General features: G+C 38.2%; 1 protein-coding gene across 5 annotated transcripts; it reads right to left on the reverse strand.

Annotated features, from left to right (window-relative positions):
* Positions 1–29: 29 nt before the first annotated feature.
* On the reverse strand, positions 30–12,153 carry LOC134826669 (aminopeptidase A-like). 5 transcript variants are annotated; one of them, XM_063839136.1, is made up of 21 exons: positions 11,843–12,075; positions 11,457–11,551; positions 11,147–11,287; positions 9,946–10,076; positions 9,542–9,664; positions 8,758–8,893; positions 7,374–7,549; positions 7,074–7,209; positions 6,092–6,279; positions 5,847–5,956; positions 5,561–5,736; positions 4,408–4,565; positions 3,831–3,965; positions 3,485–3,589; positions 3,231–3,354; positions 2,887–2,973; positions 2,178–2,225; positions 1,656–1,812; positions 1,418–1,515; positions 1,146–1,284; positions 30–693 (listed from the first exon to the last, which is right to left on the reverse strand). In XM_063839136.1, exons 1-21 carry the CDS (start codon positions 11,985–11,987, stop codon positions 575–577), a joined length of 2,727 nt encoding a protein of 908 aa, XP_063695206.1. In that variant the 5' UTR covers positions 11,988–12,075; the 3' UTR covers positions 30–574. The 5 variants fall into 5 exon arrangements, with proteins under 5 accessions (XP_063695206.1, XP_063695208.1, XP_063695205.1 ...); XM_063839135.1 differs by having other exon boundaries at positions 36–693; positions 2,136–2,225; XM_063839138.1 differs by lacking the exon at positions 2,887–2,973 and having other exon boundaries at positions 11,843–12,153.
* Between the last annotated feature and the right edge of the window lie 3,053 nt (positions 12,154–15,206).

The following is a 15,206-nucleotide window of genomic DNA, read 5'->3' on the forward strand; positions in this document are numbered from 1 at the left end:
CTGCATATGATAAGAAAAAAATAGGACTTAATTTTGATCACGAAATTGTAAAACAATTTTACATACAATTATCATTATTCGCTGATTTATTGGTCAATCTGTGAAAAGATTAAAAACCTACTGTCGACTAAAATCACTGACTATTTAAGATTCAAATCTGAATGAATTCCAAACGTATAAAACAGTAAAAATGGTAAGTAAGAGTGATAAATAGTGGATTTTAGAGTTTTGATAGTATGAAAGGTTAAAATGAACTTTGTCAAAATGAAGGAATCTGTACTCCAGAAGCCTAGCCTTTAGGTTAGTTTCAAGGTTTTTTAGAGGAGACTATGGTCCATTGATCATGATTCAACTCTCCGAGTCTCTGTAAATGGGAGATAGTTCTGATAGGGGATCTAAACATCTTCTTATCTGCTTAATTTGACATGACATATCGGACATTTTAGGATTCCCCGCTTTGAACAACAAATTGGATTATTTTTCTGTTTCCATACTCTGAAAGGGATTATTGAGGGGTAGAAATGCTGTAACGATGGTAACTATCACATTTACCATGGTGACTTGTGTGACTCTATCAGTTGGAGGTAGGATGGGCTAACAGATAGTCTCTCAGATCTTCCTCGCAACAATCTCTCCAGTCCAGCACACTACTTACCTCATCCACTGCTATTCTAAATGCTCTTTCCCCTGTCCCTGTAAGTTTGATAATTTCTAAAACTAATAAAAACAAAACTTAAACTAGAATAATTGTAATTCAAATCAAAATATGACCAGGACCAGGACCAGGACCAGGACCAGGACCAGGACCAGGACCAGGACCAGGACCAGGACCAGGACCAGGACCAGGACCAGGACCAGGACCAGGACCAGGACCAGGACCAGGACCAGGACCAGGACCAGGACCAGGACCAGGACCAGGACCAGGACCAGGACCAGGACCAGGACCAGGACCAGGACCAGGACCAGGACCAGGACCAGGACCAGGACCAGGACCAGGACCAGGACCAGGACCAGGACCAGGACCAGGACCAGGACCAGGACCAGGACTACATTCATAATAGGAGTCACTGAATCTACATCACTGAATCAGAATCACGAACATGAAGGCAGGCGTTTAATTTGATAAAGAATTCATGTAAACTAACCCAATTTTTGTGACTCTAAGAAAGTGGTTGCCTCCTCAAGATCCTGTCTTGTTTTGAGGTTTCCCACCACTGTATGCAGAATGTTCCCGAAATTAAACTGCGTTTCTCCGTACAACTCGTAAAATGTGTCGTAGTTTTCCTGAATTTCAGATCTTTAAAAGTTAAAACCAATTAGGGATTGATGATATAACTACCAAGTGATTTATTTTATAAATCATAAACTCAAATCATTAATATTGTTTTAAAAGTATTTAGTTACTTCATATACGTACCTTGAGGAATTTGAAAGCTGCGGCGGGATGATAACCGGAAACTGAATTAAGAATGTCGTATTTATTTTGCAGGGGCACCCAGTCGTACTTCAGTGATCCTTGGGTTAGATCTTCGTTAACGCACAGAACCAGTTTTTAATCTTTAAAAGACTAATACTGAGTGCGAAACATTCTCTGATTATCAGTCTTATGACAGTTCACAGTGCATCAAAAACTTAACAGACTATATTAAACAAACCCTCCAATAGTCTAGTCACAGTTTCAGGGTTCTTTGTCGCACTCAAACTCCTGTAGTACTCCTGATTGTGTGGATATGACGTACTTTCCAGCTTCTCCCACAACTTTTCCTCTTTTCCTAGTTCTGCTACTCCGTAAGTTAGAACAGCTGAGGTTACCTGTAGGAAACATTTTATAGAATCAAGGACGGAAGTGGACGTGTACATGCAGAATGTAGATATAAGAATCGCATTAACTGTGATTGCATAAAGCATTGTAAATAGCATTGTAAGTAAGTGGATTGATTAAATGCGTTTTTAAAAATAATTAAAAAGAATTGAAAGGCAAAATTAAAAAACATAAAACCAATTAAAAAGATTAAAATAATTCATTGATAATGCATGCAGCAGAGGAAAACAAGAAATTAAAATAATTCATAGACAATGCAGACAAGTATTTTTCAGGCATGAAGAATCAAGAGACGACTGAACACTCAGTGTACTTGGTTGCTCCAAGCCTCTTTGTTTAATGAAATGGACGTTGCCTGGTAACTAGTGTCTTTTTCCCACGTTGCGAATTCTTCATCTGCTCTCTGAATAATTAGGAGATGTTAACTTCTGGAAGCACGTATAGTCATAATTAGGAGCATGGGATTGATTGTAGTCATGCTACACATAAAAACGATGTATCTCGAGACGACTAGCTTGTGACTCAAGCGGGTCGCCTAACTCGAGCCTCGAGATACGTCGTTTTCATGTGTAGCATGACTACCAGCAATCGTAATTATGCAAGCTTATTTATCTTGGGGCGACTGCGGCTACAAAACATCACGGCTGACTTGTCTATTTCTTTCAACGTCAGCTAACGCCAGCTATTGTGGAATGCAATGCCTGATACCATCTGATACCATCTGAATTGCATCGCAACCGGGAGTGCATTTCAAATCGCAGTTCATCCAGTTCATGATATCTCTTCCTGATACAACTCTTATCAGGAGCTACACTCCTCAGAACTCAAAAATCCCTGCTTAGCTGGAAGAATCACAAAGAGATCTCCTCTCTGTGATGACCCTGTTAAACCTTTAAAGCAAAACGAATCTCAACATAGGTGACAGGTAGGTACTAGATAGGTGGTATTGGTACTAAGTGAGGATTCAGTGGTGTCTCTTAAAAATGTGCTAAAGTACCATGCTATTGGATCGAACAGTGCGGTGCAACATGCAGCAAATATTTTCACTATACAACATAGACCACCTCGTCCTCGCCCTGATATGATGTGGCGGTAGGCGTAGTGGTACTGGGGGAAACGGACAACAAGTCCTTAGCGGTCTGGATACGTCTCTGTAGCGATATCAAATAAAAGTCAGGACAGTGCACATCGAATTCATATTGTGCAATGTGGAAAGAAATTAAGTGATGGGACGTTATGTAATATGACGTCAGGAAATATGACGTCACGTAATATTACGTCACATGATATGATATCACGTGATATGACGTCACGTGATATTACGTCACATAATATTAATATGACGTCACATAATATAACGTCACGTGATATGGCGTGACGTGATCGTCATAGGTCGTGTTTCCCTTACCTGAACGGCTTCAGGGATTCGGTAGACAACACCGTAGTAAGACAACAGGTTGGACAGTAGACCACTGCTTATGGAGTCCGTCTGTTTCAGTACTGATGCTTTGGTTATCAGGTCTTTCATGTAACTGAAATAAAATCAGGTTTGCATCAAGACGAATTTACCGAATTCTTTGATTTCACAGTACGGCCTATTTGTTCAGCAAATTTTTTACAAAAGTTGCCCACTACATCTAAACATCTAAACAGTATACCCACGTATTAAATAAAGGTTTGGTTCGGTTTGAGAGACTTTCAGCGATAGAGCTGATTTTGGAGAGCGCCTGGTCCCACACCATATAGGACGTTTCTTTTGGTAGATATCTGAACAGGATAGCTGAGTAATGATATCGTGCAAAGCACATGTATATGCTTTGCATTACAAGTCCATAGTAGACTATTTGAAATAGACGGTAATAGGTAGCACTGTCACCGCTCAATCAGGACAATTACTTTTGACGGCCTAAACGGAGAAATTTACGGGATCCTAACTTGCAGACGAGTACCTGTGCAGAGAACTGAGAGTTAGAACTGATGCTCATAATACTCATAATTTTACACGTACCTGATCATGTTCATAGCGTAACTCATTGGACACTTGTTAACCGTTGCCATGGTAATAACGTCTGATACCAATCCTGCCCTGTCGTCCTCTGTGAAATATCTCTCATGATCCGCCTCTAGCTGCTCCGCTATACCTCTGGTTATTGCAGGGAAGATTATAAAGGGGCGCTTGCACTGCTTATTTGGTAAAACGTAGAGAAATAGTGTCCAACTTTTAGGATATCTCAATCATAATGACAAGTTTTTAAGATATCTCAATTATATTGCGACAAGTTATTATTATTATTTATTAAGAGTCTAGCCAATATTAAGTTGCTCACTAGACAATATGTGCCATTTTGATTTAAAGCAATTCCTGATCGGCATAATTTTGTTGTCGACAATCGACATTTTGTCTCCCTATGCAAATGGTAACGTTTTTTTCACGTACTATGACTATTGACTATTGACTATGAACTTCTAAGGCATCTTTAAATTCACAGAGAATAAAATCAACTACTGAAACATCGGAATTAAATATATTTCTAACTATATAACTAGTATAATTAAGAGTTATGTGACGTAAAACTTCAACTCACGTAATAGATTGAAGATCGTAGTTGACCCTGATGAACATGGTGGAGTTGATGTTGAGCTTTATGAAACCTGGATCGTAGTTAAACGATACTATCTTCGTCCCACCATTCATCATAAACTTGTAAACTTTCCTTCGCTCCGTTCGTAATGTTATCATTACCTGCGGGTTTATAAGTGATATATTCTTGAAGGAATAAGATTTCTTTGTAGAGGTCAGACCATGCATTGATCACGTGCATTTGTTTAGTATCTTGACTCTTTCAACTCCAAACAATCAGAGTACGGTTTGTGGTTTTCATTTAGAAAATCTCTACCACGTACACGGTTTGTGGTTTTTAATAATTGTGTTAGAATAATGTAGCAAATTCTATATCCACACATGGTTTTCAACGTCATGCATTCATGAGTACGGCTGGTGGTGATAAGTCATTATCATAAAATGATTTGGCAAGTCCGTCCCTCAATACATGGTTTTCAATGTCATGCATGATTGAGTACGATTTGTGGTTCGTAATAATTGCGGTAGAATAATGTAGCAAATTCTACTGCTTCAAATGGCTTTTGATGCCATGCATTGAGAACGGTTGTGGTTTTCAATCATTGTCACTAAACTAATGTAACAAATTCTACATTCTTCCGACTTCCTTACGTGTTTTTCAATGTCATACATCATATCATGGGTATATATTATATATCATATACTTGGCTAGTATATATGAAACATTTGATATGGAGTTGTAGAGGGAGTTATGTGCCTCGCCGGGCTAAAGTAGTGGATGACCTTGCTGTACGGCAAGTTAAACAAGGATCTGAAACTACTAGGTTCCGTACAGACTCAACTCTGCACCCGTGTCAATATGTTCATTATATGCAAGCCTCTTGATTTATACCCTATGATATATATATACCCTATATGATATATTGCAGAGCTTGCACGCCATTTTGTTTTCATAATTCATTTGAGGTTAATTGTTGGTGTAATATGCTAAATTTATTTAAGTCGACAACTTCTACACTGGCTTTGTAGGTTGAGTGTTTGTGAGCTGTTTCTCCAGATCCCCCAAAATTTAGTTATCGTCCCAGTTTAACTTCAGTTGTATCATCACTCACTTTTTAATAACATTGCATTACCACATATAACTTAATCTTGCTTACCGGCCACCTTTTCATGACTGTCTTGTTATCTTTAAAGTTAGGTTTGTTGATAAATCGATACTGAGAAAGTCTGTATTTACGATTGTTCAGTTTTGTCACGCTCACTACAGGATATCCTGTCTTCGTCAGCCACGATCGCATAAAATCTGAGATCTTCACGTTTCTGTAAACGGGTCCTGGACATTGCACAAGTTAAATATAATAAACTATCACACCTCATAACGCATTTTGTGACGTAATTTCAGTAATTTTTGACGTCATATAGCAGCTTACACTTGTTAGCTACCTGTAGTGTCCATGGTTTTCAGAAAGTCCTCTAAGCTAGCTGATCCATATTGAAACTCTCTGACGTATTTACCGACCCCCGCTCTGAATCGGTCGTCTCCTATTGCTGATCTAGATAAAAATCAGGATCACATCTAACGTCCTACCTAATTGTTAATTTGCTTACCATCGTCTTATTTACGAATTGTCGCCTCAGTAAGTGAATACTGATCGTTACTGTGATAATTATTAATTAGTTATAGTTACCTAAGCATATCGAGAAGAGCGGCTGATTTTGAATAGCTGATAGCATCGAAGGCAGCAGCAGCCTCGGCAGGATCAGAAATGTTCATGGCAACGGGGTGAGTGTTGACGACACTATCGTAGTCTAGAGCCGGGTATCTGGATACTTGTAGCAGAGAGTTCTTTATATCCGACACTGTCGCGTGGGTGTTCTGAAAACGTGGCTTTTTAAAATTTGTATACTTTGAAAATGATTACACATTTTTGAATTCAAGGTATTACCAGCTCATATCTAAAAGTTTACATTAAAACAATTGTAGGCACGACCCACGTAGACCAGAAAACACGTTTATTGACCAACATTTTTGCTCTTAGAATTAAAAATTAACGTCGAGATGCTTGGCGACAAAAACAAGTTCCGCGGCAAATCTTAAATCGGACAGTTCTACTTCTAGAACACGGTAGGTTATAAAACATGAAGATATTTAGGAGACACGGCAATTGCATGGTCAGGGTGTTAGTTAGTTAATAAAAATCTAACATGAAGTTGAGTTGGGCAAACTTGTTAGCTCGTTTACTGCCGAAGACGTGTTGACTGACGTTTCCAAGCGCTTTACTGCATTAGAGTTAAAGACCTCTAAGTTAAGAAGTGGCCCGCTTTTAAAGCTGGACCACTTGGCAGCATCTCAAATCTTCAGCTAAAATCTACAATTTCTTGCTTCATTCCCTAGAAATTCTTGTTTGTTTTCTTGTTGCCGGCGTCTTTATACATATTGGTGTCTTTGTAGATGTTGTTGACATTTGTGATCAAGCGAGGTGACCAATTCAGACTCGAGTTTTCCTTAGATTTCATAACTCAAGTCATAGCATAGTCATACTGTCATCTTTGGTGTTGACTGTTTAATGTTACTTAGGTTACTGTCCGTTACCATTATTACTTATCATTGCCGTTACATAGGTTACCAAAAGTTACTATAAATAATATAAACTATAAACTATAAGTTACCTTGGTAATGAGCTGCTCAATCGCTGGGTACATAAGCATGTTCGCAGCCCCTTCTTTCAACCACAGGTTATTCCATGAAGTTATAGAGACCAGATCTCCAAACCACATGTGTGCTACCTCGTGTGCTAGAATAGCCCTGTTTATGGGGTACAGAGTTAACCATGATTAGCAAAAAATATAGATAAGATTCGTGGTGTGTATTCGCTGGTCATACGTGAATATATAAAACGTCTTCAAGATTCAACGATTTATTAAATAACAATACGTGAATAATTATCATTAATAATAAACCCTGCAGACCTGGTAAGGATGATTGATTCAGGGGGAGTATCATTATCTGTGTAGAACATGTCCTCCCTGATCGTTATCAAACCCCAGTTCTCCATCCCACCAATAGCAAAGTCAGGCAGCGGCACCACATCCAGCTTGGGGAGTGGGAACACACGGCCCAGGTAATTCTCGAAAAACTCCACGGACTGCGGGGAAACAAGTCACGTGTTGTGACGTCACCTCATGTGGTGTGACGTCACCTCATGTGGTGTGACGTAACTTCACGTGGTGAGACGTCACCTCATGTGGTGTGACGTCACTTTATGTGGTGTGACGTCACTTTATGTGGTGTGACGTCATCAAACAATAAGCGTGGGTGTCGAGAACATGATCCCGTAGTACTAGGATACACGATGATCAACTATTTTTTCAGCCACTGTTGGCCTCGTAAGATCATTAGGAAATCCTGTAATTATCCCGTAACTACTACCATAGTAACCGTAGGAAAACCGAAGTAAAATATGGATAATATGTAGATGGAGTTCGAGCAAGTTCCCGCAAAACTCACTACACCAAGCAGCGAATGGTGCTCTCCAAATTGTTCCCTGGAATTTAAATTAGAAATAATGAGCCGCGGTCGCTGGGTCCTGCAATGAGGGAGAGTTTAGATCTGGGACACTTCCGCTAATACCTTAATCGGTAATCCCCAACCACTCCACAGCGCCTACCGATTTCACCAAGCTCCCCCTTGCTAAATATGCTTTTTAGATTCCAGGCGTATTTTCTGGTAACCGTCGACCTGGCTCCAGCTAACCTCCACAGATTCCCCCCTCGACAAATGCGGTAGATTTGTCTCTGGTAGACGATTGTTTAACATTTTTGTGGGTTAGACTCGCACCCTTATATCCGTGTGTTCCGTAACGGTCGTGTTTTTATGACTTTGAGTAGGTTATGTGTTTGTAGTGGGCCTGATTTTTAATGAGCTACTCGACTGTTTGTTGTGTGTTTGTAGTTTAGTGGCTCTGATGGACTGTAAATTTAGCTGAGTGTTTGTTTATGGACATTTGTTGAAGTAAGCCCTGATAGCATGTTTGAAAAAGTTTAACGATCCAGTCAATTCATCAGATTTCAGTAAATTAAACCACACGTGTAGATCAATCAAATCTGATTTGCGAAAATATTCACCATCTTATTCGTGGATCAGATTCATCGAACTGATCATAACAGCGATTCGGTTATACTTTTATAGTTTTTGACTGCTTGTTCGTTTTAATGGTTGTTTATTCGAATCTGCTTATCAGTTAGAATAGTTGATGGTTTAACAAACATGCTATCACAGACAAAATAAAGTGAAGTTATACACCACAATACACAAAATCACGCGATATCACATGTTATAATGTTATATCCTAACCTGCCTGACAGTTTCGATGCCAGTTTTAGTTGCTTGTCTCTTGCCAGGTCTGTTGTAAACACTTATTGCAACTCCTCTGTTCGTCCTGACGGTCGTTTCCTCCAAATCAGACATCACAAACGCCACCAAATACGTGCTGAGAGGCAAAGGTCTTATAACAATTCAACAACCAGCGACCTAAAAGCCACCATTGGATCCATTGGTTTCGCTGATGGATTCCAAATGACGCCATTATGAATCCACTGCGGTTTGAGAACCAATGCGCTTAGCGGCGCGAAATGGGGAATTCCGGAAGATTTTTGTCCACCCAGATTGGTCAAAGAAATTGAACTATTAATACTTAACTATTGATGTTACATTCCACATCTCCCAGTAAATCTTCCCACGGTGGTTAAACAATCATGGAATGTTTTGATAAATTAACTATTTGTTTCCCTTCCTTAACTAAATATTGAGTTTGTTCGTATGATCAGTAAGTTTCTTGTTAATTTTTTTTATTACACAACCTTAACTAAACATGGGAAAATATTGAACAAAACATCGGAAGTCACGAAATAAGTTCATTTTAGGCCGCACGTTTTTGTTAAAAACGATAGACATTTATTTTTTCTGGATCATACAATTATTGATTGAGGAGCACTACCGAGTAACGCCTTAAAATCGTATTATATTGTCAACAGTTTGAGAGTGCCCCCTAAGTTCACTTAAAAGTTAATTGATCAATAAATTATTCATTAAGATTCTTAAAATTCCTGCGCCTCATAACTTGGCCCACACCCTGTACCTCATAGCTGGGGTAGGTAGGAATTCTGATCGGATAGTCGCACTCCTGACAACTCTGTCGTTACTCTTCGGCATGTTCGATATTACTCTGAACTTCGTAGGGTGGTCCACCATTACCGTGAACCTGACGCAGAGAGAACGTCAACGACCTAATAGCACTAATAGCCCTTCAAGGCGCATCATTTAAAGAACACAAACTTCGACTTATTCTCGTGGAAGTTTTAGTTTAATTTGGGTTAAATTTGAAATTAATTTCGGGCTTACAAATGTCGTATCACAAGGTCTTCAGCTGAATAATCAGTATTGAAACCCACTTAATCAGTATCGTAAAATTCTCCTTCATATATCCGGTGCACATCTCGCCATGTAACATATTATATATATATATAAAAATACATGACTCACTCAGATTTCAGCTGGGGTTGGTCGAAGCAGGGGAAGGCCTTCCTTGCGTGGGTTGGTTCAAAGTGTGTAGCTACTATAGGGTGTACTTCACCGTCCTCTGTCTTGTATTCTGTCAGATATATCCCGTTCAGCTGAGAGACATGGGACATTGATTACATGGTTAGTATAATGCCTGATAATTGCTAACATTTTGCCTTTAATTTTTTGTAATTAAATCTCAATCGAACTTCCGAATCAGGAGTGCTCTTTATCAATCACCTAACGCTACATCAGGCAAGAGTAACGGAAACTATACAGCAACAGAGTGAAAATGTGTGTAGGATCACTATATGTTGTCTGGTTATGATATGTAAATTGTAAATACATTCCAGTTTCCACACGCGCGCGTTTTCAAACAGTTTCATTGAATAAACCAATCATGGCACAGAAGAAATCACGTGACTGTTCGGTGAACCAATAAGATTTAAATGATTGCGCGTCCCTCCTTGTATTGATAATGATGTGATACATCAAACGACTTTCACGCACTATCTACGATGAAGCTAAAGCTATGTTTTATTAATGAGCTTATTGATATTCTCGGGTTGGCATTCAGTTGATAAGTTGCAGAGTTGAAAAATACGTATTTTACGAATTTTATAAAATATCAAAAATACGTTAAATACGGCGTATTTTATTTTCGTTGAATAAAATACGTAAAAAGTGTTATTGTACCATTGATAGCTCCAATAAAGTAATAAGTACTATTGCTTTATATAAATTTACGATTTTATCAAAACTCGCGTAGCTCTGTCGTTTTTCACCTCGCATATGACTTCAGAGTACTGGGCACGTGCTATACCAAAGCATTAAAGCGTTGAAGTTAAATAGAAATGTGTCTGAAACGAATGACATAACTTTAGTCTTTGAATGAAATTTCAAGAAAAACGTATTTTAACGTATTTTTGACGTATTTTATTTCTAAGCAAAAATACGCAAAATACGGCGTATTTAAAAAATTGTCTCACGTATTTTTCAACTCTGATAAGTTGATATTCCTATTTCTTGATTTCCGGGTTCAGCCGGAAAGTTTTGTGAAATTAGATTCCGAGATTGCAATTGACATACTAGAAATATTTGTTACATTTTCTTTACTTCAACTCATATTATGTTTTGTGTATCCCCTTTAGATAATTTAAAAAGTATGATAAAACCTACAAACCTCCCGTTTCAGTTCAGCCCTGTATTGCATTCTCAGAAAATAGGAATCACTCCTAAATCTTTTCTCGTCTGTTCTTGTTAACACTAACTCTTCTTTGTCGTTCAGAGTGTATATCACCGGTATGTTTTCCCTCTCTTTGCCCTGAAAGACGTATTGTTAACGTCACAGTCAAACAAATTTATACATTTTATGACTAGTCCTATTATGTCGAGACAGGTTTAATGTCATTAGAAATGCCCGTGACGATATGAAACGTTGGTTTGTTTGATTTCTTTGACACGTGACATATTAATAAAAGACGTGTATTTACCTTGTATATCAGAGCTCTGACAATATTCAGATCCTTACTGTTGAGAGTCAGTTCCCTCGTGTCCGTCAGCAGCGAGAACTGGATGTCCGTGCTTCCTGCAGAAGGAGTAGAGTAAGCTTTTTAAAAACTTTTTAAACAGGTAGGATTTTGAAGATATTGAAATGTGGGTCTTGGAGTAAGTCTTAACATTATAAGTAGTTCAATATATTTGAACTATATTTAACTATAGTTAAATCACTGCAGGTCGCTTAAATACTTGACTCGTATAAGTCGGGGACCACTGTAATCGTGATAAATTGCTGGGAATAAAATCTAAGTTTTATGTGCACAATTGCAGTCACACCAGGACTTGACATTAATTCACCCTCCGTAAAGCATCTAGTTACCTGTGAAAACACCAGTCTCGGGATACACAGAGAACATGAGTGTATACCGCTCAGGGTCAACATCCGATATGTCACCGACCACCAATGATAAGACCAGGAGATAAGAAACTGATAACACGCGCCATCCTGAGTCCATGAGAACCATCCCCGGGGTGTACTGTCTTGTCGGAGTGAGGGGTCTACATCTCTTACATTGGGGTCCTGTCTTGATGTGGACTTTAGTGTGTTATATAATGTCTTTGGAAATCTTTATCTTCCTTCAAGTCAAACGTTTAATAACAAGTCTTATTTTGCTGTCATTATGTTTGTCTTGTGTGGAAATATTAAGGGTCAACAGAAATCAGAAGGAAAAGCAGCAACTTAATTTGGGTTGGAGAATATTAGATTAAACCCTGTTCTACCTAATATTAATTAAAACGTATTAACTAATGGCCTCAATAAGACGTGATAACTGTAAGAGCAGCAAATTTTAGTGAACGTAAAACACTGTTAACTCAGAAATAGAACAAAACGAAAATTAACCCGTTTATCAACATCATAGTGTTCAAATTTATAATCGGTATTTCATATTGGTTTGTTGTTCATTCGTTTAAATCTCGTTTCCTGAATCAGCTATCAAATTTCAAATTGAAACCATTTAAATTCCTATTTGAAAATTTGATCTAATTGTCATTGCTACGGTAATCATAATGATGAATAATTATGATGAATATGTTCTTAAAATACATATTGATATAATGAAGTGATCATTCTCTACATTCTCTACATTCTCTACATTCTCTACATTCTCTACACTAACAAGTTCCACACTCCATACTCACAACGAACAACCACAGTCTTACAAATCATGGCTTTTGGAACTTTGGAGCGTGTGATTTTATGGTAAAATTGTCAACCGAATAATTAGTAAGGAGCGCAATCTTATTAAGTAATTACAAAATACGGCAAAGTTTTTACCACACAACATAATATTCAAAACCACTGACTAATACTGTGCTCATAAGTCTGCACGAAATATGTACATTCCAGAATTTTAACTATTAAACAATCTTACGATCAACTAGAGAGAAAATATCAATAGAAAAACACATTATGTGCTATTTGTGACCGACAAAATATGTAAATGCACTATATATCATGTCACTTAAAAGGTCAGTAGGTACTGCAATTCCTCAGATAAACACCAAGCAGAATGCAACATATCGCATGTGCAGATAATCACACGATCAGAACAAAAGGTAAAGCTGCGGTTTATGCAGTGTTAATAAACCTGCACACAACTCGGCTAGTCGGCAAGCAATGACCTGAAGTCTACTTGGAGTACTTATTAAGAATTAGAGTTAAGATACGGATTACGGACTCAAGTTTAAGTGGAATTGATTGTGTGTTCCGAGCAGTGTGACGCCATTTTGAGAGAGCCTAGGAACCTTAACAAGGTTGTATTTTAAATAGGCGAGCATAATTAAAATGTTACAAGACAAATCAGCAAGAATAAACGGTAAACACGGCAAAAGTTTAATTTACAAGCCACTTTAGGTCATGGATATAAGGACCCTTTACTGATCTTTTGTGTGAAATCATTACCATCCACGTGGCAGGAACTCTTTTCGGTAATTCCACATGTCGGTATTATATTAATTGCACGTGCACTCGGATCTTTTGTTAATTAATGACACTAGTAAATTAGACCCGTTAATTAAGATTAGGCAGTGGTGCGTGCTCTTTTTCATTGAGAACCGTGCAGATTACATATAATCTAATAACGGAGAAAATATGATATATTCATGGTATTGGTTCTAAGAAGTAGGCCTCACATAACTTTACAAAGCCGGTAGAACCTTTAGAGGTGTGGTCAGACCACATAAGTGATTTAATTAACATTTCTACCAGCTTTCTCTTATAACCGATATTTATTATCTAATATTGGTTGCTGAGCGGCCGCCCTTGAAGTTTTTACCGCGTTCATTAACCATATTTAAGGTTATGCGGTCTTGTACGTCACAGAATAGAGGGCTGACAGCCCACAAGAATGCAAGGGACAGACAGATAGAAACACAAAGAACAACTGCTGTTTTAGAACATACAGTGCTAAAATCACTAATATTCAGAAGTAATGTAGGAGCATAAGTACAACGTCCTTTACCATCAAGTAACATAAATTGCCAAGCACTATAATAAGAGTAAGACAACTGTACAAATACACAGCTACACAATACTTCCGAACAAGTAGTTTAGACATGTCAGTATGACGTTTTAATAAACAGGTGGGCCTGTTTAGATTTTAGAAGCGTAGGTGAAAATCAGGAATTAGGAACAATCATCAGTTCGGTTACCGCTATTTGCAACCAGCATGGTAATCATGGCAGGTGCAGTAATTAAACGAATATTAGACCCAAACCTTCAGATAAGTACCATTATATTGATATTAGACCGTGTGTGAGTGCTAGTACGGTAACACCCCCATAGGCCTACCAGTGAGAAGTCCCCGTAATTTGGTTATCCGTGGTCAGTATTAATTCTAATAAGGGGACATTATAGCGGTATTAGGGTCTAGGGATCTGGTTTAGGTGCTGTTGATATCACGGTTTATGTGGAGGCCCCACTATCAAGGATATCGTGGTAGACTCTTGCTAGCGAGACTACGTGTAACCTGTCAGTCGTTTAGGTGGATAATCATCACCTGTTGTGTGTATGACCCAAATTTAATCTAGTTCAGCTTAGAGCGTCGAAATTTTGCGAGATAAGTGAGAGCCAATTTGTTTGTTATTGGTTTATGTCAAAGAAGAAATTTAATTACACAGTTACACGACTTGACAAATATTAAGTAATTGAATGATGGTTTGATGTAAATGAATCCTTGTCTACATTGAAACGGGTGTTACAAGCTATAACGAAAGTCAGGCCATGATTTTAAAACTGGAGTGAAAATACAACTCACTGCAAAACGTTCAGAAATAAACACAGTAAAGTAAATAAACACAGTTAAGTAAATCACAACAATACAGATTGATATGATAGCAGGAATAAAAACAATATCACATTCTCGTCGACAAAAGAATAATATAATTACACCAGGAAATCTATTCCCTGACCAAACAATGAAATCTTGCACATCACGAAAATCTTGCACACCACGAAAGTAGGATTAAAGCAGTTATTGCATCATGTTGCGCAATAGCACTGGTATGCAGCTGTCCCCGGAATGCGCATAAATTAGGGCGTAGGTATTTACTTTTTGGCAGGCAGCTGAAATTTTACAGTGAAAATGACACTACAGAAGTTTAAAAGTTGATAGGAGCATACATATTTGTCTAGTAGGTATCTCCCGAGTTAACTCCTCTCTCTCTCTCTCAAGAGAGAGAGA

Source organism: Bolinopsis microptera, chromosome 2, assembly GCF_026151205.1.
Source record: "Bolinopsis microptera isolate Bmic1 chromosome 2, MBARI_Bmic_1.0, whole genome shotgun sequence".
NCBI classification, from domain to species: Eukaryota; Metazoa; Ctenophora; class Tentaculata; order Lobata; family Bolinopsidae; genus Bolinopsis; species Bolinopsis microptera.

Excerpts from the sequence above, each read along its gene's own strand:
- LOC134826669 (XM_063839135.1), bottom strand. The coding sequence starts at position 11,987 with ATGGTTCTCATGGACTCAGGATGGCGCGTGTTATCAGTTTCTTATCTC. Across the intron at positions 6,280-7,073 it reads TTGAGCAGCTCATTACCAAG|AACACCCACGCGACAGTGTC; the intron begins GTAACTTATAGT and ends CCACGTTTTCAG. Across the intron at positions 1,516-1,655 it reads TGTGACTAGACTATTGGAGG|GATCACTGAAGTACGACTGG; the intron begins GTTTGTTTAATA and ends ATCTAACCCAAG.